Source organism: Chiloscyllium punctatum, chromosome 46 (assembly GCF_047496795.1).
Source record: "Chiloscyllium punctatum isolate Juve2018m chromosome 46, sChiPun1.3, whole genome shotgun sequence".
In the NCBI taxonomy this organism is placed as follows: domain Eukaryota; kingdom Metazoa; phylum Chordata; class Chondrichthyes; order Orectolobiformes; family Hemiscylliidae; genus Chiloscyllium; species Chiloscyllium punctatum.
The window spans coordinates 45,354,250-45,375,159 of NC_092784.1; the positions used below are offsets into that span (position 1 = coordinate 45,354,250).

The 20,910-nt window shown below is 45.8% G+C and overlaps 1 protein-coding gene across 2 annotated transcripts in view; it reads left to right on the forward strand.

Moving 5' to 3' along the window:
- The window catches only part of LOC140467991 (adhesion G protein-coupled receptor E3-like), a 91,785-nt gene that overhangs the window by 36,731 nt on the left and 34,144 nt on the right, over positions 1 to 20,910 (forward strand). For both annotated transcript variants that reach the window (XM_072564114.1, XM_072564115.1), the window contains 4 exons: positions 7,417 to 7,533; positions 11,654 to 11,770; positions 15,172 to 15,206; positions 19,917 to 20,039. In XM_072564114.1, the coding sequence (XP_072420215.1) occupies positions 7,417 to 7,533; positions 11,654 to 11,770; positions 15,172 to 15,206; positions 19,917 to 20,039 (392 nt within the window). The remainder of the gene's footprint in view (positions 1 to 7,416; positions 7,534 to 11,653; positions 11,771 to 15,171; positions 15,207 to 19,916; positions 20,040 to 20,910) is intronic.

A 20,910-nucleotide genomic window follows, 5' to 3' on the forward strand; every position in this document is an offset into this window, starting at 1 on the left:
AATATCCCCTGCATTGTGTCTATAAAATCCCCTGCGTTGTGCCTATAATATCCCCTACATTGTGCCTATAATATCCCCTGCATTGTGTCTATAATATCCCCTGCATTGTGTCTATAAAATCCCCTGCATTGTGTCTATAATATCCCCTGCATTGTGTCTATAATATCCCCTGCATTGTGTCTATAAAATCCCCTGCATTGTGTCTATAATATCCCCTACATTGTGTCTATAATATCCCCTGCATTGTGTCTATAAAATCCCCTGCGTTGTGCCTATAAAATCCCCTACATTGTGCCTATAAAATCCCCTACATTGTGTCTCTAAAATCCCCTGCGTTGTGCCTATAAAATCCGCTGCACTGATAATATTACTGCACTCATCCTTCCTACCTGTGGAGCCCAACATATTGTGATAGGATTGTACAATCCTTCAGGAAAGGAAGAGGCCATTTGGCCTATCTGTCTTGTGCCAGTCCTTTGAAGGAACTGCCTTATATCGCCATTCCTCTGTTCTTTCCATTGCCCTCAAGTTGATTTCTCTCCAAGCAAATATTAACTACCTTTCTGACAGTGACTACAGAATCTTTTCCTATTCCCATTACAGACAGCAAATCTCACTGTGTCAAAAACATCTCCCTTAGCTTTCTCCTGTTTCTTTTGCCTAATATCGTAAATCTGTGTCCATCGATTCTCATCACTTCTCCTGATGTAACCGTTCCTTCACAACTACTCACCATCTTGGGTTTGGGGTGGGATGATTGAGAAATAACCTTCATACCAAACAAGTGCCAAGTAATGACCAACAATAACCTCCATCAAGAGACAATCAAAGTATTGCCTGTTGATAGTCAGTTGTGTTGCCATCACTGAAACTCCTACTAATAGCGTCCTAGGTGTTACCATTGACCAGAGGGTGAGCCAGACCCACCACAGAAACACAGCTGGTTACCACAGCATGTCAGAGACATGAATGGTGCAGCGAGTAACTCCTGACTCCTCAAAGCCTGTCCACCATTGACAAGGCACAAGTCAGGAGTGGGATTGAATACTCCCGATTGGCCTGGATGAGTACAGCTCCAACAACACTCAAGAAGCTCAACACCATCCAGGATAAAGCAGCCTCCACTTAATTGGCTCAAACATCCACAAACCCCCACTCCCTCCAACACTGGCACTTGGTCGAAACAATGTTTCCCATCTACAAGACGCACTGCAGACATTCACCATTGCTCCTTAAACCTAACTCTTACTTTAACCGGAATCCTAACCCTAACCCTAACCCTAACCCTAACCCTCAACCACATCGAAAGGCACCATCACTAACTTGACATGTTCCAATCTCCTGGTCAAAAGGATAGCAGGAATCCTGGGGAATGATCCTTTACCTGGATGAGGGGTCTTCAGTCTTGAGGGCCCACATTGCATAAAGAGGGTTCACACTAACTGAAGGCAAAGGGAATTGTTTCCATTCTGTTACAAGATGCATTGCGGGAATTCACCAGCACTCCTGAAAGCTAAGCCATTATCTAAATCTAACCTGAACCCGATTCTTAAACGTAACCCTAACCCTAACTCAAACTCTAAATCTAACCGTAACCCTGAACTTAACCCAAATCCTAATTTTAACATTAAATCTAACCCTACCTCTAACCCCATCCCTAAATCTAACGCAAAATCTAACCATCAGCCTAATGTTAATCGTGACCTAAATTCTAACCCTAACCCTAAATCTAACCTTAATCCTAACCTTAACTGTAACCTTAATCCTAACCATAAATTGAACCCTCACCCTCACCTAAACCCTAAATCTAACGCTGACCCTAACCCTAAACATAATTCTCACCAGTTCACACCTTCCAAATTCATGATCACTTCCCTCTGGAAGGACAAGGGTAGTAGATACGTGGAAATATCAATGACGTGCAAGTTCCCCTCCAAGTCACTCACCATCTTGACTTAAAAACACCTTCAGTGTCACTGGGTAAAAGTCCTGGAACTACCTCCCTAACATTCCCATGGATCTGCACGTAAATCAAAAACATCCACAAGTATAGCTATCCTCGACATATCTGGGAGCAAAAACTGAGAATAACCCCCCCAATTGACATGACAAACAACCCAAAGAGATGAGTAGCATCACCTCTGTTGCATCAACGGGACATGTTTCACTTTGATCTCCTCGGCACTGACTGGGCAATATCGTAAAATGAGTCCTACCTCCAAAAGTCTGACTGTGTTGACAGTCCTGCTCTCATACCCACATGTCTGTCCTTGGCCTGCCGCAATGTTCCAGTGAAGCTCATTGCAAACTGGAGGAACAGCATCTCATCTTCCGATTCGACACGTTACAGCCTGCCGGTCTCAACACTGAATTCAACACTTCAGATGATTATCCCATCTCGACCCCTCTGTTTTCATTCTGCTCCGTAATTTTATTTCATTTATTTTATTTACCTTTTTTTATATATTTCTTCCGCTGTTCTGTACCTCTTATTTCTTGATTGTCTCTCTCTCTTTCTCTAGCTCCCCAGTCTCTCATCACCTTTTTCCTCTTCTCTTCCCCCTTTGCTACCCTTCTCCCCTGTTTTCCATTTTGCCTCTGCTGGACCCATCCTCCCCCACCCCCCATATATTTTATCACATAGCACTGGCTTCAGCCTTGGTCACTCACAGCTCCTAATCTCCCTATAAACTCTCAGTGCACCGCCATTATCACCTTTTTATTGCTACCTTTGCTTCCGGAGCCATGACTCACCTTCTCTCAGCCTAGTATAAATACCTCCCTATTTCTCCCCCTTTTTTTAGCTTTAACAAAGGGTCAGTTAGACTCAAAACGTCAGCTCTTTTCTCTCCTTCCAGATGCTGCCAGACCTGCTGAGATTTTCCAGCATTTTCTCTTTTGGTTATTGATCTCAGTCTTGGCTCCCTCCATTAGAACTCGCCTACCTTTTCTATGGAAAACGCACTTCCAGGTTTTTAATCCTGGTGGCCTGCCTCTGTGTTGAAGAAAAAGGCATCTCCAAATGGGTACGAGAGTAAAAAAAGGGTTTAGAGGGAGATGGGCCAAGTGCTGGCAAATAGGACTAGATTAATGTAGGACTTCTAAATTAATGACATGGATGAGTTTGACTGAAGGGTCTGTTTCCGTGAGGTATATCGCTATGAGTATGATTTTGAGGAGACTCCATGGACCTTTATAAGTGGCGAGCGCCCAGTGTGTTGAAATTCCACCCCCACTTTCTGACAATTATAAGGGAGGCGGGGTACGATTGACAGAGAGGGAAGACTGACACTCAGGGAAACATTTTCACTGTTGAGTTCAAACAGAACCCCTCCATCATCTCTGTAGCCTGGCCCGGCACATGCAGTGTTGAAGTCACAAACTTCCCAGCATTGAGTTAAATGTCGACCAATGAAGGTCTGGACAGCTAGCATGATGTGAAGTTACATAAATCCCCAACCCTTTAAAAAGTTTAAACGATAGACTGACTGTGTCAGTGAGGGTGAAAGAAAAAAAAACCTTCTGTTCTCGCAATTACAATAGTTGTTTGTTGACATTTCTTAAGGGCTATCATTGTTTTATTATGAAAGCTCAGCTGCATTTCACAAGCTACAATTATTATAATCAGCTGTCTTAAGCATACAGTTTGAATGACAGTCTAAATAAGGTATTATAAATTACCTATCTTTGATATAAGGTTATGGATGGAGGTTCCCTTATTCCTATAGATAATTAAGCCTTTGAGGGGATGAAGAGGTTTTCAATGGGCTTTCATGACTGGGAGGATTTTTTTAATATAACAAAGGCTACCGTACATATTTAGACCTTTGTTTTATTTCATCTCATCATACCTCCTGAGGCCTACCTCAGTTGGAAGTGTGGCAGATTTTCGCCCACCTTGGGATCAGAAATCTGAGCTAAGGTGCCCATATTCTTGTAGGAAGTGGAACCAGATTGACCTTGCTAAAATTACAAGGTTATTGACTGGGGTTGTTTCCATCTGGCAACCTCCTGGACCAATATAACCAGAGGATTAGAGTCTCCTCAGTTGAGGACTGACTTAGAGCTGTTTGGCCACAGCCAGCATTCTCTGCACTAGTAAATAAATAAAGGGTGACTTAGTGATGGGACATCGGCCTCTGGGTAGTTGTTTCAATTTTCAATTGCTCCATGAGAGGGAACAATTTCAATGTGTTTGCCCCATCAAATAGCTTGAACAGTTCAACCACTTCGATCAGATCAGCCCTCGATCTCCAATGACATGAGAGAAAGCAAGGCAAGTGACATCATCCTCTTCATAATTAATCCCAGTGTCACTGAGGTGGACTTGATAAATATCACGGTGTTGCGGCACAGAAGAAGGCTGTTTGGCCCATCGGGGTTCTTCAAATGAGCGTCATACCAATCTTTTGCTTTCTTCCAATACTCTTGCCCATTAATTTTATTTGACTAACCATCTAAATTCCCACTTGAATGGGATTTGCCTCAACCACATTCCCAGACAGTCCGTTCCACACCCTCACCAATTGCTATGTGTGAAGAAGTTACTTCTCTTGCACATCATTTGGAACCGACTCCCTCTCTCACTCTTGCTCTTTCTAACGAAGCATGAGAAAAAGCTTGTCCCTTTTTTACTCTTTCCAGCCCACTTTTGAGGAGCTTTATCCTCCACTCGCCGAGAACGACAGTCCCAACCTCTTCAATCTCCGCGACCATTCCTGCGAATCGCTTCTGTACTTTCTCCAGTGTGTGTCCAAAACGTGATGATCCCACCTAGGGCAGACAATTGGCACTGTCAGGGCTGGGAGGGCAGGGTGACCAAGGGAGTAATTGCCACACCAACTCTAACCAAGTTCATCGTGGGGTTGAAGCGATCCCACCCAGCTCCTTAACCCAGTGCTCATCAGCCGATGTTGTGCAAATGCAGTGCGTGAGCATCTGAACCACCCACCCCTCATTTCCCCTCCCCCCCCACCTTGTCTCAGTCAAGTCCCTCGAACTCAGCACCGCCTTCCTAACCTGCAATCTTCTTCCTGACCTCTCTGCCCCCCACCCCCACTCCGGCCTATCACCCCTCACCTTGACCTCCCTCCACCTATCGCATTCACAACGCCCCTCCCCCAAGTCCCTCCTCCCTTTTATCTTAGCCTGCTGGAGACACTTTCCTCATTCCTAAAGAAGGGCTCATGCCCGAAACGTCGATTCTCCTGCTCCTTGGATGCTGCCTGACCTGCTGCGCTTTTCCAGCAACACATTTTCAGCACGTAACCACTTAACCCCATACCATCCACCCCTCACTATTGCTTAGTGCTGCTGAAGCCTTTTCATCTGTCCAGTTTGCAGAGAAACATTCCAGTTCAGTAACGGCATTACAGAGAGCAACCTTCCTGTTGTTGTAACACAGGATGTTTCACCTTATGCAATACTGCAAAAACACTCACTGAGAAAGGGAAACCTTTTGTTCCCTTCCTTCCTGTACCTCACTTGCATCAACTTAAAAACTCACCCAATTGAGATTAAAATACACCTGTTTCAGGTGCCTCCCTGGCGAGAGTCAGTTTAAACCAATTGCACTCAAAAGCTATGAGAAAGTAGAGCCACAGAGGACAGAAGAGGCCCTTTGGCCCGTCTGTGCCAACCTATCTACACTAAGACCACTTTCCTGCATTTGGCCCATAGCCTTAAATGTTATGACACTTCAAGTGCTCATTCAAGTACTTAGAGTCATAGAGTCAGAGAGATGTACAGCACAGAAACAGACCCTTCGGTCCAACTTGTCCACACCGACCGGTTATCCTAACCTAATCTAGTCCCATTTGCCAGCACTTGGCCCATATCCCTCCAAACCCTTCCTATTCATATCCCCATCCAGATGCCTTTTAAATGTTGCAATTGTACCAGCCTCCACCACTTCCTCTGGCAGCTCATTCCACAGACGCACCACCCTCTGTGTGAAAAAGTTGCCCCTTAGATCCCTTTTAAATCTTTTCCCCTCTCGCCCTAAACCTCTGCCCCCTAATTTCGGACTCCCCTATCCAGGGAAAAATACCTTGGTTATTCACCCTATTGATGCCCCTCATGGTTTTATAAACCTTTACAAAGACACCGATGCTCCAGGAAAACAGCCGCAGCTTGAGAGGGTTTGAGTTATAGGGAGAGGCTGAATAGGATTGGATGAAATGGATTGGTCTATTTCCATGCTCTGTGATCCCCACCATCTCTGGGTAAAAAGGTTTTTTTCTGCAAAATCCCTCTATACCTCATGCCTTTCACTTTAATATTTTGACCCCCTTGATAGCCTTTCTGCAATTCAGTGGAACAGCTGCTTCCTGTCTCCCCTGTCTGTGCCCCTCCATAATCTTACACACCTCTCTATCAGGTGCCTCCCCTCCACTTTCTCTGTTCCAAAGAAACAAGCCGAGCTAATCCAGCCTCTCTCCATTGCTGAAATGCTCCATCCCAGGGAACATCCAGGTGAATCTCCTCTGCACCCTCTCCAGTGCAATCACATCCTTCCTGTAGTGTGGGGACCAGAAGTGCACTCAGCCCTCCAGCTGTAGCCTCACCAAAGTCCCATACAGCTCCGACATTAACCTCCCTGCTCTCATCATGTCTGGTCAAAACCAAGTTTTCCATATGCCTTCTTAATCAGCCTATTAACCTGTCCTGCCACCTTTAGGGGTCTGGAGACAAACCCCCCAACAGCATTAAGACAATGGTCAGTTTTGGAAGTTGAACCTACATGTAGCTGGATCAGGTATAGATGGACTGTGCCTTGTAGCTCATCCAACTGTATTAGCTTTCAGATGCAGTTCATACATTTGCTATTGTAGAGCCCCTCCGGTGTGAACGCTGTCCATTCAGCCCAATGAGTCCACACTGACCCTCCGAAGAGCATCCCACCCAATCGCCATAACCTTCCCCATGGCTAATCCATCCTGCCTACACACTGTGGGCGATTTAGCATGGCCAATCCAACCCACCCGACTCAAATTTGGGTTTTGGGAGGGAATCGGCGCACATGGAAGAAACCCACTCAGACATGGGGGAGAATGTACAAACATCACGCAGACGGTCACCCGAGGCTGGAATCGAACCCAGGTCCCTGGTGCTGTGAGGCAGCAGTGCTAACCACTGAGCCACCATGTTGCCTCAGTTCAAGTTCTCTGTCATGTGATTCAGCTCAGTTCTCTCTCCGTTCTCACCAATCACAGCATACAATAGTGATGGGATTCTGATTAATCAGTCTTTACCCATGAGTCTAAAACAGACCCAGACACGAAGCAAGGAAAACATCTAAGATGGAGAGTTTAGACAGCTCTAAGAAGAAAGTCATTCACCTGTTCCTGTAAGTGACAAGTTTAGAAACTACATGCATGTCAATTACATGTCTCGTTTCTTTTTTAACAACTGAAGATATTTGTGGTGAAAAACGTATTTGCGGTGACTATGGTGTATGTCGACGGGTGCCAGCTCATTACATCTGTGTCTGTGGTGGAAACAAAAAGTCTGTGAAACCAAAACCCTGCCTAGGTAATGGATTGTTTAATATCTGCTTCTCAATGTTGGATTGCGGGGAGTTTCACACACCTGAAGGAGAGAGGGGTCAAAATTCAGGGGGAAAGATGCCTTGCACCATTTTTAATAAAGGTCAGGACGGAGAGAAGCTTGCAAATGGCGGTGTTCCCATGTATCTGCTACCCTCGTCCCTCTGGGTGATGAGGCTCATGGGTTTGGAAGGTGCGAACTAAGGAGCTTTAGCAGTTTTCCGCAGTACATCTTGTAGATGGAATTGCTACTAAACATTGGAGATGGACGGATGGATGTTTGTGGGTGTGGTGCCAATCAAGTGGGCTGGTTTGTACTGGATGGTGGAGAGCTTCTTGAGTGTTGTTCGATCAGCACTCATCCAGGCCAGCCCCCACCCCCCCCACCCCCAAAACACACACACACACACAAATTTAGCACAACAGTTGCTCCCTCCACCTTTCAGTCTCGCTCTGGTGAAGAGTCATCGAGATTTGAAACGTTAGCTTACTCTCTGTCCACAGATGCTGTCGGACCTGTTCTGATCTCCAGCAATTGTCGTTTCTAGTACAGATTCCAGCATCTGCTGTAATTTGCTGTGACGTTCGGAAAGTAGGGAGTATTCCATCACACTCCTGACCTCTGCCTCGTCAGGATTTGGGAAGTCCAGGAAGTGAGTTACTTGCTGCAGGATTCCTAGCCTCTGAACCCACTCTTGTAGCCATCGTGTTGATGTGGAGAGTCCAGTTCAGGTTCTGGTCAATGGTGACCCCCAGGATGTAGATAGTGGGGGGGACCTCAGTATTGGTGACCTCAGTGAATGTCAAGGGGTTGTCTTGTATTAGGGATGGTCAGTGCCTGCCACTTGTGTGGGATGAATGTGACTTGTCAGTTTTTAACCCATGGACTGGCCCAGTATCTGAGTTGCTAGTGGAGCAGTCATTGGTGAACATCCCCACCTTCTGATGGGGGGGAAGGTCATTGACGAAAGCAGCCGAAGATGGCTGAGACTAGGACACTCCTCTGAAGACACCACAGCACTCTGGCAGTCTGCTTCACAGATCAGTCAGAGTACGGTGATACATCCATGGACAAGATGGTGACTCCCTAGCATTCTCAGGTCCAGATTATCCACCTTCCAGGCCGTAACTCCACCGGTGGTGTTGTATATAGTCTCAGTACTCACTTATCAGTGTAACAAAGAAGACCAAACCTGAATATCGCTCTTGCCATTGACTTCTCCTCTATCAGTCTTTGTTGAACTCAAAGTCCTGAACAGAAGCAGCTTTAATGATACATCATGAAATGTGAGCAGATTATGAGGTCCTGCTGACCTGTGTCCCACACCCAATGTGTAAGATTGTACGATTGTAGAGTAAAAGTAGACCATTCGGCCCATTGAGTCTGCTCTGCCATTCAATGAGATCGTGGCTGATCTGAGAATCCTCAACCCCGCACTACTGTTGTTTTCCTGTAACAGTTGATTCCCTTCCTGATCAAAAATCTGCCTACATCATCCCGAATGCCCCAGCCTCGACAACCCTCTGCAGTAAAGAACTCCACAGATTCCCTAGGCTCTGAGAAAAGATTTTCCTCCTCATCTCTGTTGTAAACGTGCGTCTCCTTTCTCAAAGATGATACCCCCCCTGCTCCTGGACTATCTCACAGGCAGAAACAGCATCTCTGCATCTACCCTGCCAAGCTCCCTATGGATCTCGTATGGATCAGTAAGGTCACCTCTCATTCATTCAACTTCACTGAGTACAAGCAAATTTCTTCAACGTCTCCTCACTGGAAAACCCCTTCACACCTGGGATAGCTGAGTGAGCATTCTCTGGACTGCCTGTGTGGTTGGTTTATCTATCCTTTGACAAAGAAACCAAGAGTGTTCACTGTATTCCAGCTGTGGTCTCACTAATACCTTGTATTGTTTTAACAAGACCTCCCCATTATTGTCCTCCATTCCCTTCCAAATAAAGGCCAGAATATTTCAATTACCTTCTGGATTACTTGCTGAACTTGTGTGCTAACATCTTGCAACTTATACACGAGATTCTCCAAGTCCCTCTGTGCTACAGCTTTCTTCTCTCTTTCTCCTTTTAAATAACATACTGCTCTTTTATTCTTCAAGCCGAAGTACATTTTCCCACCTGTAGGTTTTTGCTCATTCACTTAACTCTCTACATGCCTCTGTTGACTATTCATTCTCACCACTTGTTTCCCCATCCACCTCTGTGTCCTCAACACCATTGTACATTCACTTCCATCATTGAAGTCATTAAATACACATTGTAAATAGTGATAATCTCAACACTGATCCTTGTAGTTAAAGGTTACCTTCCTGTAAATATACCCTATTTTGTATTCATTCACAGGATGTGGATGTCACTGGCTATCCCAACACTTGCAGTCATAGAGCTGTACAGCTTGGAAACAAACCCTTTAGTCCCACTCGTCCATGCCGAGCAGATATCCCAACCTAATCTAGTCTCATTTGCCAGCACCCTGTCCATACCCCTCCAAACCCTTCCTATTCATATCCCCAACCAGATGCCTTTTAAATGCTGTAATTGTACCATCCTCCACCACTTCCTCTGGCAGCTCATTCCATACACACATCACCCTTTGCGTGAAAAAATTACCCCTTAAGTCCATTTAAATATTTCCCCTCTTACCTTAAACCTATGCCCATTAATTTTGGATTCCCCTATCTTGGGAATAGAAGCCTCTGTCTATTTCCCTTTTCCATGCCCCTCATGATTTTAGAAATCTTTTCTGAACCCTTTCAAGTTTTTAACTTTTTAAAACGTTTGCGAGGTTTCCCATTACCCTCCCAGGAAGTCTGTTCCAGACTGGGCATTTCCAGAGTAGAGGACACATTTTTTTTGGTGAGAGGAGAAGGAGCTCAAGCAAACACGAGGGACAACCTTTTTACCCCGAGAGTGGTTCGTGTGTGGAGTGACCTTCTAGAGGAAGTGTTGGATGTGGGTACAGTGACAAGGATGTGGAAGGATATGGGCCAAGTGCAGGTGGGTGGGACTAGTTCAGGTTGGGATTATGGTTGAAATGGACTGGTGAGACCGAAGGGTCTATTTCCGTGCTGTATGACACGATGATCCCCACCATCTCTGGGTAAAAATGTTTTTCTGCAAAATCCCTCTATACCTCATGCCTTTCATTTTAATATTTTGACCCCCTTGGTATCATTCCTGCAATTCATGGGAACAGTTGCTTCCTATCTCCCCTGTCCATTCCCCTCCATAATCTTACACACCCCTATCAGGTCCCCCCTCAACCATCCCTGCTCCAAAGAAAACAACCCCAGCGAATCCAGCCTCTTTCCATCACTGAAATGCTCCATCCCAGGGAACGTCCTGGTGAATCTCCTCTGCACCCCCTCCAATACAATCACATCCTTCCTGTAGTGTGGGGACCAGAACTGCACACAGTACTCCAGCTGTGGCCTCACCAAAGCACTAAACGGTTCCAACAATAAGCTCCCTGCTCTCATAATCCAGACCACGAATGATAAAGACAAGTTTCTCTTTTTAACCTGTCCTGCCACCTTCAGGGATGTGTAGACAAACCCTCCAAGATTTGTTCTCTTAACACGATGGTCAGTTTTTGAATTCCAACTGACATGCAGCTGGATGAGATATAGATAGACTGTGCCTTGTAGCTCGTCCAGCCAGGCTGCATTAGCTTTCAGATGCAGCCCATAAATTTGTTATCATAGAACCCCTACAGTGTGGAAGCAGGCCATTCAGCCCATTGAGTCCACACTGACCCTCCACAGAGCACCCCATCCAGACCAACCCTATCCCCATAACCTTCCCTCACCCATCCGTCCTGCCTGCACACCGTGGGCCATGTAGCACGGCCAATCCAACCTAACCGGCATACCTTTGGAGGGAACCGGAGCAGTCGGAGGAAACCCACGCAGACACAGTGCGAATTCGCAAACTCCACACAGACAGTCACCCGAGGGTGGAGGTGAACTGATGAAGCAAGGAAAACATCAGAGATGGAGAGTTTAGGGAGTTATAAGCAGAAAGTCATCCTCCTGTTCCTGTAAGTGACAATACGTGCTTGTCAATTATGTGTCGCTTTTTTTTAATACTTGCAGATGGCTGTGCTAAAAAATACACGTGTGGAAACACCACTGGATGTGATTTGAGGACAATTGGTCACGTCTGCATCTGTAAAGAAAATGAAAAACTTGGAAATACACAAGACTGCATAAGTAATGGATTGTTTTATATCTGTTTCTCAATGTTGGATTGTGCAGGGTTTCACAAATCTGAAGGAGAGAGGGGTCAACATTCAGGGGGAAAGGTGCCTTGCACAATTTCTAATAAAAGTCAGGATGGACAGAAGCTTGCAAATGGCTGTGTTCCCATGTATCTGCTACCCTCGTCCCTCTGGGTGTTGAGGGTCATGGGTTTGGAAGGTGCTATCTGCAGCGCTCGAGATTCTCCAAGTCCCTCTGTACAACAGCTTTCTGCTCACTTTCTCCATTTAAATAATATTCTGCTCTTTTATTCTTCAAGCCAAAGTACATTTTCCTACATGTAGGTTTTTGCTCATTCATTTTTAGATTACATTACATTACAGTGTGGGAACAAGCCTTCGGCCCAACAAGTCCACACCGCCCCGCCAAAGCGCAACCCACCCATACCCCTACATTTACCCTTTACCTAACACTATGGGCAATTTGGCATGGCCAATTCACCTGACTTGCACATCTTTGGACTGTGGGAGGAAACCGGAGCACCCGGAGGAAACCCACGCAGACACGGGGAGAACGTGCAAACTCCACACAGTCAGTCGCCTGAGGCGGGAATTGAACCCGGGTCTCTGGCAGTGTGAGGCAGCAGTGCTAACCACTGTGCCACCGTGCCGCCCACTGTCTACATCCCTGTCTATATCCCTGTCTATATCCCTGTCTATATCCCTGTCTATATCCCTGTCTATATCCCTGTCTATATCCCTGTCTATATCCCTGTCTACATCCCTGTCTATATCCCTGTCTATATCCCTGTCTACATCCCTGTCTATATCCCTGTCTATATCCCTGTCTACATCCCTGTCTATATCCCTGTCTACATCCCTGTCTATATCCCTGTCTATATCCCTGTCTATATCCCTGTCTATATCCCTGTCTACATCCCTGTCTATATCCCTGTCTATATCCCTGTCTATATCCCTGTCTATATCCCTGTCTATATCCCTGTCTACATCCCTGTCTACATCCCTGTCTATATCCCTGTCTATATCCCTGTCTACATCCCTGTCTATATCCCTGTCTACATCCCTGTCTACATCCCTGTCTATATCCCTGTCTATATCCCTGTCTATATCCCTGTCTATATCCCTGTCTACATCCCTGTCTACATCCCTGTCTACATCCCTGTCTACATCCCTGTCTATATCCCTGTCTATATCCCTGTCTACATCCCTGTCTACATCCCTGTCTACATCCCTGTCTATATCCCTGTCTATATCCCTGTCTATATCCCTGTCTACATCCCTGTCTACATCCCTGTCTATATCCCTGTCTATATCCCTGTCTATATCCCTGTCTATATCCCTGTCTATATCCCTGTCTACATCCCTGTCTACATCCCTGTCTACATCCCTGTCTATATCCCTGTCTATATCCCTGTCTATATCCCTGTCTATATCCCTGTCTACATCCCTGTCTATATCCCTGTCTATATCCCTGTCTACATCCCTGTCTACATCCCTGTCTACATCCCTGTCTACATCCCTGTCTACATCCCTGTCTATATCCCTGTCTACATCCCTGTCTACATCCCTGTCTACATCCCTGTCTACATCCCTGTCTACATCCCTGTCTACATCCCTGTCTACATCCCTGTCTATATCCCTGTCTATATCCCTGTCTACATCCCTGTCTATATCCCTGTCTATATCCCTGTCTATATCCCTGTCTATATCCCTGTCTACATCCCTGTCTACATCCCTGTCTACATCCCTGTCTACATCCCTGTCTACATCCCTGTCTACATCCCTGTCTATATCCCTGTCTACATCCCTGTCTACATCCCTGTCTATATCCCTGTCTATATCCCTGTCTATATCCCTGTCTATATCCCTGTCTATATCCCTGTCTACATCCCTGTCTACATCCCTGTCTACATCCCTGTCTATATCCCTGTCTATATCCCTGTCTATATCCCTGTCTACATCCCTGTCTATATCCCTGTCTATATCCCTGTCTATATCCCTGTCTACATCCCTGTCTACATCCCTGTCTATATCCCTGTATATATCCCTGTCTATATCCCTGTCTATATCCCTGTGTACATCCCTGTCTACATCCCTGTCTATATCCCTGTCTATATCCCTGTCTACATCCCTGTCTATATCCCTGTCTATATCCCTGTCTATATCCCTGTCTATATCCCTGTCTATATCCCTGTCTACATCCCTGTCTATATCACTGTCTATATCCCTGTCTATATCCCTGTCTATATCCCTGTCTATATCCCTGTCTATATCCCTGTCTATATCTTCACCACTTGTTTTCCTTCCTACTTTTCTGTCCTTGAGATTATTGTATATTCACTTCCATCATTTGAGTCATTAATATAAATTGTAAATACTTATAATCCCAGCACTGAACCTTGTGGCTAAAGGTTACATTCCTTAATATTTTTTAAAAGCATTCTTGGGATGTGGGTGTCACTGGCTAGGCCAATATTTGTTGGCCAGAGGGCAGTTAAAAGTCAATGACATTGTTATGGGCCTGGAGTCACATGTAACCCAGGCTAGGGCAGTTTCCATCCCAAAAGTACATTAATGAACTAGATGGACTTTTCCAACAATCAACAACAGATTTGTGGTCCCATTAGACTCTTAATTCCAGATTTCCATTGGATTCAAATTCCACCATCTGCCGTGGCAGGATTCCTACCCAGGTCCCCGGAACATTACCCAGGTCTCTGCATTAACAGTCCACTGATAGGTCACTGCCACCCCCTTTATCCCAACTCTGTCTTCTATTTTGTTAGCCAATCGTCAATCCATGCCACCTCCAACACCATGAGCTCTTGTCAAGTGGGCTCATGTGTCGTTCTCTATGTTATCCGGCCTCTGTCAACCTGTCGCAGCTACACTGACCCCTCTACGATACACTCGGAGGATCGCAATGCCATCTTCCCCTTCTCCAACATGTTGAGATTCCATCTGCCAATGGACCCTGCACCTTCAGAATGCCCGGGTGCCTTTTTAAAAGTGTCAGATACCTGGTGCATTATTCCAGGAATGGTGTATGGTAAGACAGAGGCTGGAGTGATGCCATGGGGGAGGAGTGGGAGTAGTATGGAGGTCAGTAATCAACGTGGGGCCTTTGGTAAGTCCCGGTGAGAAAACGTGCTCAGCCTCTCAGTGAAAACCCCTCCCACACCTCCTGGACTGAGCCAAAACAATGTAAGACTCATCCCGGAGTCACCATGAATTCCAAATTCTCCTGAAACATCTGGAGATCACTAGCACATGGTTTATGAATTATTGACTTCATCCCTACGCCCACCGCCTCTCCAATTTACATTCGTTGCTTCAGAGAAACCAATGGAATAAAACCCAGGTCATCACATGTTGATTTCTGTTTTGTTTTAGGCCTACCTTGCCCTTCAGATCAAGAGTGTGATCAGGTAGGCCAGTGGTGTATTTATAATCAATTCTACCGCCATTTGTTTCTTGTTTTATTCTGTCCTTGACGGTAGATGCCTTCCATTGGCATCACAACCACTTGACCTCAGGAAATTGTGCAAAACACAGAGAGGGCTGGCCCTGATATTGGAATGATGTTCTCCCGGGATTGGGAAAGCCCAGGATGGTCTCGGGATGGGGCAAGACCAGTTTAGCTCTGAGGAGGAGAGCAATATCTTCACTCAGAGGTTTGTGTACCTTTGGAATTTGGTACCACGTAATACGGTGGAGGACAGGCTACGGAGTGTGGTGAAGCAAGAAATAGGTAAATTTCAAGATGTCAAAGGTGTTATTGGGTAAAGGGAGAGCACAGGAGTATGGCATTGAGATGGAGAATTGACCCTAATCATACTTACTGGAGAGGCTCAATGACTTACACTTGCACCTATTTTCTACGTGTTTCTGTTTCTATTTATTTATCATGCCCATATAGAGCATTAGCTATTTGACTGTAGGACAATAACCTCTGAGTCTGTCCCTCTTCTTTGTGAATGATGCTTATGCAGAGATATTGTCAAACAATTGCTACTTCAAAACTCATACTGGTCCAAAGATGCGCAGGCCAGGTGGATTGGCCATGCTAAATTACCCATAGTGCTCAGTGTAGGTTAGATAGTTTAGCCATGGGGAATATGGGGTTACAGGGTTAGGGTAGGTTGCTCTTCAGGGGCATCAGTGCAAACTCAAAGGGCCAAATGGCCTCTATCTACTTTGTGAGGATTCTATGATTTCAATCATGCTCCGTTCTAAGATGCCTAGGTTAAAAAAAAGACTAACAATTGCCTCCCATTACATCCAAATTCAGTTTGTGTAACTGAATAAAGACCAGTCATAAAATCACAGACTCCCCACAGTGTGGAAGCAGTCCATTTGGCCCATTGAGTTTACACTAACCCTCCAAAGAACATCCTACCCATAACGACCCCATAATCCTGTCTAGCCTAATCGCTATGGACAATTTAGCACAGCCAATCCACCCTAACCTGCACATCTGTGGACTGTGGGAGGAAACCGGAGCACCCGGAGGAAACCCATACAGACACGGGGGAGAATGTGCAAACTCCACACAGACAGTCACCCGAGGGTGGAATCAAACCTGGGTCCCTGGCACTGTGAGGCAGCAGTGCTAACCACTGAGCCACCGTGCTTCCCTAAATCTGTAAGGGTGGCAGATTTCCTTCCCCAAAGGACATTAGTGAAGGAGTATTTTTTTCTTGGATTTGTATTAATCAGTAAGAGCTGTCATGGTCATCATTACGGAGACTAACTTTCAGTTTCAGATGTCTAATTAATTGAATTCTAATGCCAGATGCATCAGCCTGGGACTCTGTGTTGTTATGTTATTTCTAACACACTACCATCTCTTTAATTTGTCCATATACACCGCCCACAAATATAATGAGAGAAGCAAGTCAATTCACTTATGGGATGTGGGCATCACTGGCTGGGCCCAGCATTTATTGCCCATCCCTAGTTGCCCCTTGAGAAGGTGGGGGTGAGCTGCCTTCTTGAACCGCTGCAGTCCACCTGCTGTAGGTAGATCCACAATGCCCTTAGGGAGGGAACTCCAGGAGTTTGACCCAGTGACACTGAAGGAATGGCGATATATTTCATAACTTGCATGATCATCATTTTCATGGTGTTGACTAAGGGCTAACTATGGGCTATGACACTGGAGTAACTTCCCCTCTTCTTGTAAATAGTCGTGCAAGATGTTCTAAATCCACCTGAGAAGCCAGGTAAGAGCTTCCTATCCACATGTCAGCAGCTCCGATAATGTAGCACTCCCTCAGTGGTGCAGTGGCAGAGGGGTCTGGGTCATGGGGTCAGGGCTCTGGAGTGGGACTTGATTCTTCTCATTCAGAGGCGCGGTCTGGGTGTTCCAATCAATCGCTTACCCAGCCAGTTCACGAATCACTCCGGCTAAACCAGGTGGAAGCTGTGAGCATGACAATCTACCCAGAATATCGGGAGGGAAGCGAGGTTAGAGCAGGTCAGGGAACAGGACAGATACACTCAGGGGACCCACCTAAGAAGGGTTAGCAGGTAAAGTCAGGACGTAAGACACAAGATTCGTTGGGAATGTGTTGAGACAATTTCTTTTAGCACAGCTTTCTTTTAAACGCAGTTAAATTTACACACCAGACATTATAAAGGGATGATTTTAAAGTCATAATTCCTGTATATAGCTCCTGCGATTGTTCAGTTAGAAAGCTATGAATTGGAGTTTTAGATGGTCCTGGGTTTAATCTATGGGCTGTGTCTGTATAAGATACTTTGACCACGCCATGGCCATTGTGTGTTGACCTGTGGTCCTGTGAGCTGGACTTTTGTTCATCAGGCACCATTCCAGATCTTTTCCTCATTTAATCTAACCTTTGTGGAACTTTACTCAGGATGCCTCATCACAGACCGTCGAAGGGAGCCCCAAACTCTAGCAAAGAGATCTAGCTGCACTCCACCATTCTGACGAGCCACCCAACTCACACTTCCACCCCTTGGCGTGGGGTGTTCCCCTGATCAATGAACTTGGCATGTTCGCTTCTCTCAGAGCTGCACAATTAAACAGAACCGCCCCCCCCCCCCAAAATCCTTCCTCAAGCAACAACCTTCCCCCAAGTACGTGTCTCTCCCAAGCTCATGATGGGGGATGAGCGTTGTCGGAAGTCTTTTAGCCTTTGAGATACCTTGGAAAATCCCTTTCCCCTTCTGTGTCGGTCATGCACATTGAAGAAACAGGGGTAACCGTAGGCCATTCGGCACCCTCCAGCCTATCCCATCATTGCATATGGTCATAGCTGTCCTTCCCATCATTCTCTAGTTTCCCACTTGACCTTCCATCCTTTCTTCAGCTGCGAAGTGCTAAGTTGAATCCCTCTGTTAAATAAGCCAGACACCCAGAAAGGCTCACCTCAACCTTTTAATCTTAAAATGTCTGCGACGGAGAACACCCAAATTCGACTATTTAAAGAAAAAAATCAATTCATTTTTCTAATTCTAACAGTGAATGTTAAGCAAAAATAAAACTATTCACAAATCCAAACCCCCTTTTTCTCTTCACTACTTGCTATTCACTCCTCCAACTCTGTAAAAATATGCTCTTCCAATAAGACACTTATTAAAATTATACTAATCTCAGTCTTCTTCTGTGTTTGCACTCTTCTCACTGCTGATCTCCCTGGTTGTCTTCTTTCTTTTCATTGTGAGTAGGTTTCATGTGAAATGGTACCTTAGATTAGATCGCTTACAGTGTGGAAACAGGCCCTTCGGCCCAACAAGTCCACAGTGACCCTCCAAAGAGCAACCCACCTAGACCCATTCCCCTACATTTACCCCTTCACCTAATACTACGGGCAATTTAGTATGGCCAATCCACCCTAACCTGCACATCTTTGTACTGTGGGAGGAAACCAGAGCAAACCCACACGGATACGGGGAGAATGTGCAAACTCCACACAGACAGTTGCCCAAGGGGAGAATTGAACCCGGGTCTCTGGCGCTGTGAGGTAGCAGTGCTGACCACTGGGCTACCATGCCGCCCACTAATTTCTAACTTCTTTGATGGCAAGATGCTAGATTAGCAATTAGCTTTCCAGCAGTTTCTCTCTCTATGGCTCTCCCTCTAATTTTCAAAATACCTGGTTTATAAACCCCCCATGACACATTAGATTCTTATAATTTGACTGATTTTCAGATGTCGAAACAATAAAATTCAAATCCCATTGGCTTCTGGTATCCTGGGCATAGTTTAAACTAATTGGTTAAATTTGAATTGCTGTCACGACAGCAACCAAAGCTCAGGTATCCATTTCACAACCAAATGTTACATATTTTCAAATTCCCAGTACACTCTGGGACTGCCATTCAGTCATGTAGACAGGTGCTTGTAAGTTCAGAACAGCATTCTCTGTCTCTTAAAGGTATAATACATGCCTTCAATTTCATAGCATTTCCTTCTGAATCTAACCTATCTCAGCCTTGCAAATACTCAGAGGAATATCCCAAAGAGTTGTCTGTCCCAAGCTCACTGTGTGAAAGAAATTTTGATTCCATGTGGTCACGATAAAATTCTGATCTGTTGCTTTCGACAAAAACACAGAGTTCCTTACCTAAGCAACCGGGGTCAAGATTCACTGGGGAAAGTCAGGGAAAAGTTTTGAAGAAAGTCAGCAGGGCTGAGATTGTGTAATTATTGGGAAAGATTGAATGAGTTTCGTACTTTGCCTCAGGGAACGAGAAACCAAGCTGTCTCGTCCACAGTTGCTGAAGGTACCACAGAATTGTAGAGCGCTCTGAGGCAGAAAGAGGCCATTCGGCCCCTCACATTTGCTCTCCAACTGAGCGTAGCAACTACGTCTCATTGACAAAGGATGTCTTACTGAGCACCTCACATGAAACCATCTCTGGGCAGATTTGAATCACGCACTGCGTAAAAATGTTCATTTCTCAAGCCACATTTGCGCCCGCTGCAAATTCCATGAAACCCGTGCCCTCTTGTCCTTGATCCTTTGAGGAGAGTGTAAGGTTTCCTCTCGACTTCTGATGAATTTTAAACCTCATTTCGGGAAAACTAGAAAAGAAAGGAAGTTTCGCTGAAACTTTTCCGCATGTTTCTTAAACTGATGTTTAAATTGTTTCTCTTTATATTTTAGGATGATGACAATCAAAGTGAAGAAACAACCAATAATCCCTACTGTTCCATCCTAACATTCGCCTCTGGTATCAATATGAATTGTCAAAATCATAGCAACAGTAAGAGTCAAACTTCACTGCCGGTGAGTTCCCTCGCTACCTTCTTTTATTAAGATCTTATGTTCAGGTACTTTGTTTCACTGGCATTTGGAAAATCCATTCATTGCTCACAGGGTCACTTTGATTGCAACACACCAAAGTTCCTCAGACGACACTTTCCCAACCACCTTCAGCGTTCACTCACTCCACCGCCGATGCTCAGTAGCAGCAGAGTGTATCATTTTCAAGATGCATTGCAGAAATTCACCAAAGATCCTCAGGCAGCCTTTCTCCCTTCCCCACACCTGTCCTTTCTTTTCCCCCTCCCCCACTCCATCCCTTCCCTTCCACTCATCCCTTCTTTCTACCTCTCCCCTTTACCCATCCCTCCGTCCTCCCCCTCATTATCCCTTCACCCCCTCCCCTTTACCATGCCTTTTTTGTCCCCGTCTCTCCCTTTTACCCATCCCTTTCTCCTCCCCCTCCCACCTGCCCCTCCTTCATCCCTTGCTCTCCCCTTTACCCATCCCTCTCTCCTCCCCCTCCCACCTGCCCCTACCCTTAACCTCCCCCATCCCCTCCTTCCTCCTCTGTCCTCCTTCCTCCCTTGCTCCTTCCCCCTCCCGTGTCCCTGCTTCCTCTGTCTCCTACAAAGGGCAGAGTCTCTCCTTATTTCCCCTCTTCCTTGTGGTTCTGTCATTTCCTCTCCAGCTCCCCGTGGATTTCTCCCTGTTGAGGCACCAATGACTGTTGGAGAGATGACAGGGGCTTGTTGCCCAATCTTCCTCATGGGTGACTGAGACAGAACCAGCCTTCTTCTCAAAGGAGCAGCCTTGGTCACTGGAGACTCCCCACCCAGTGTGCTCCAACCCTTGAATGCCGTAAGCATAGACCCTCTTACCCATGGCTTGCCAA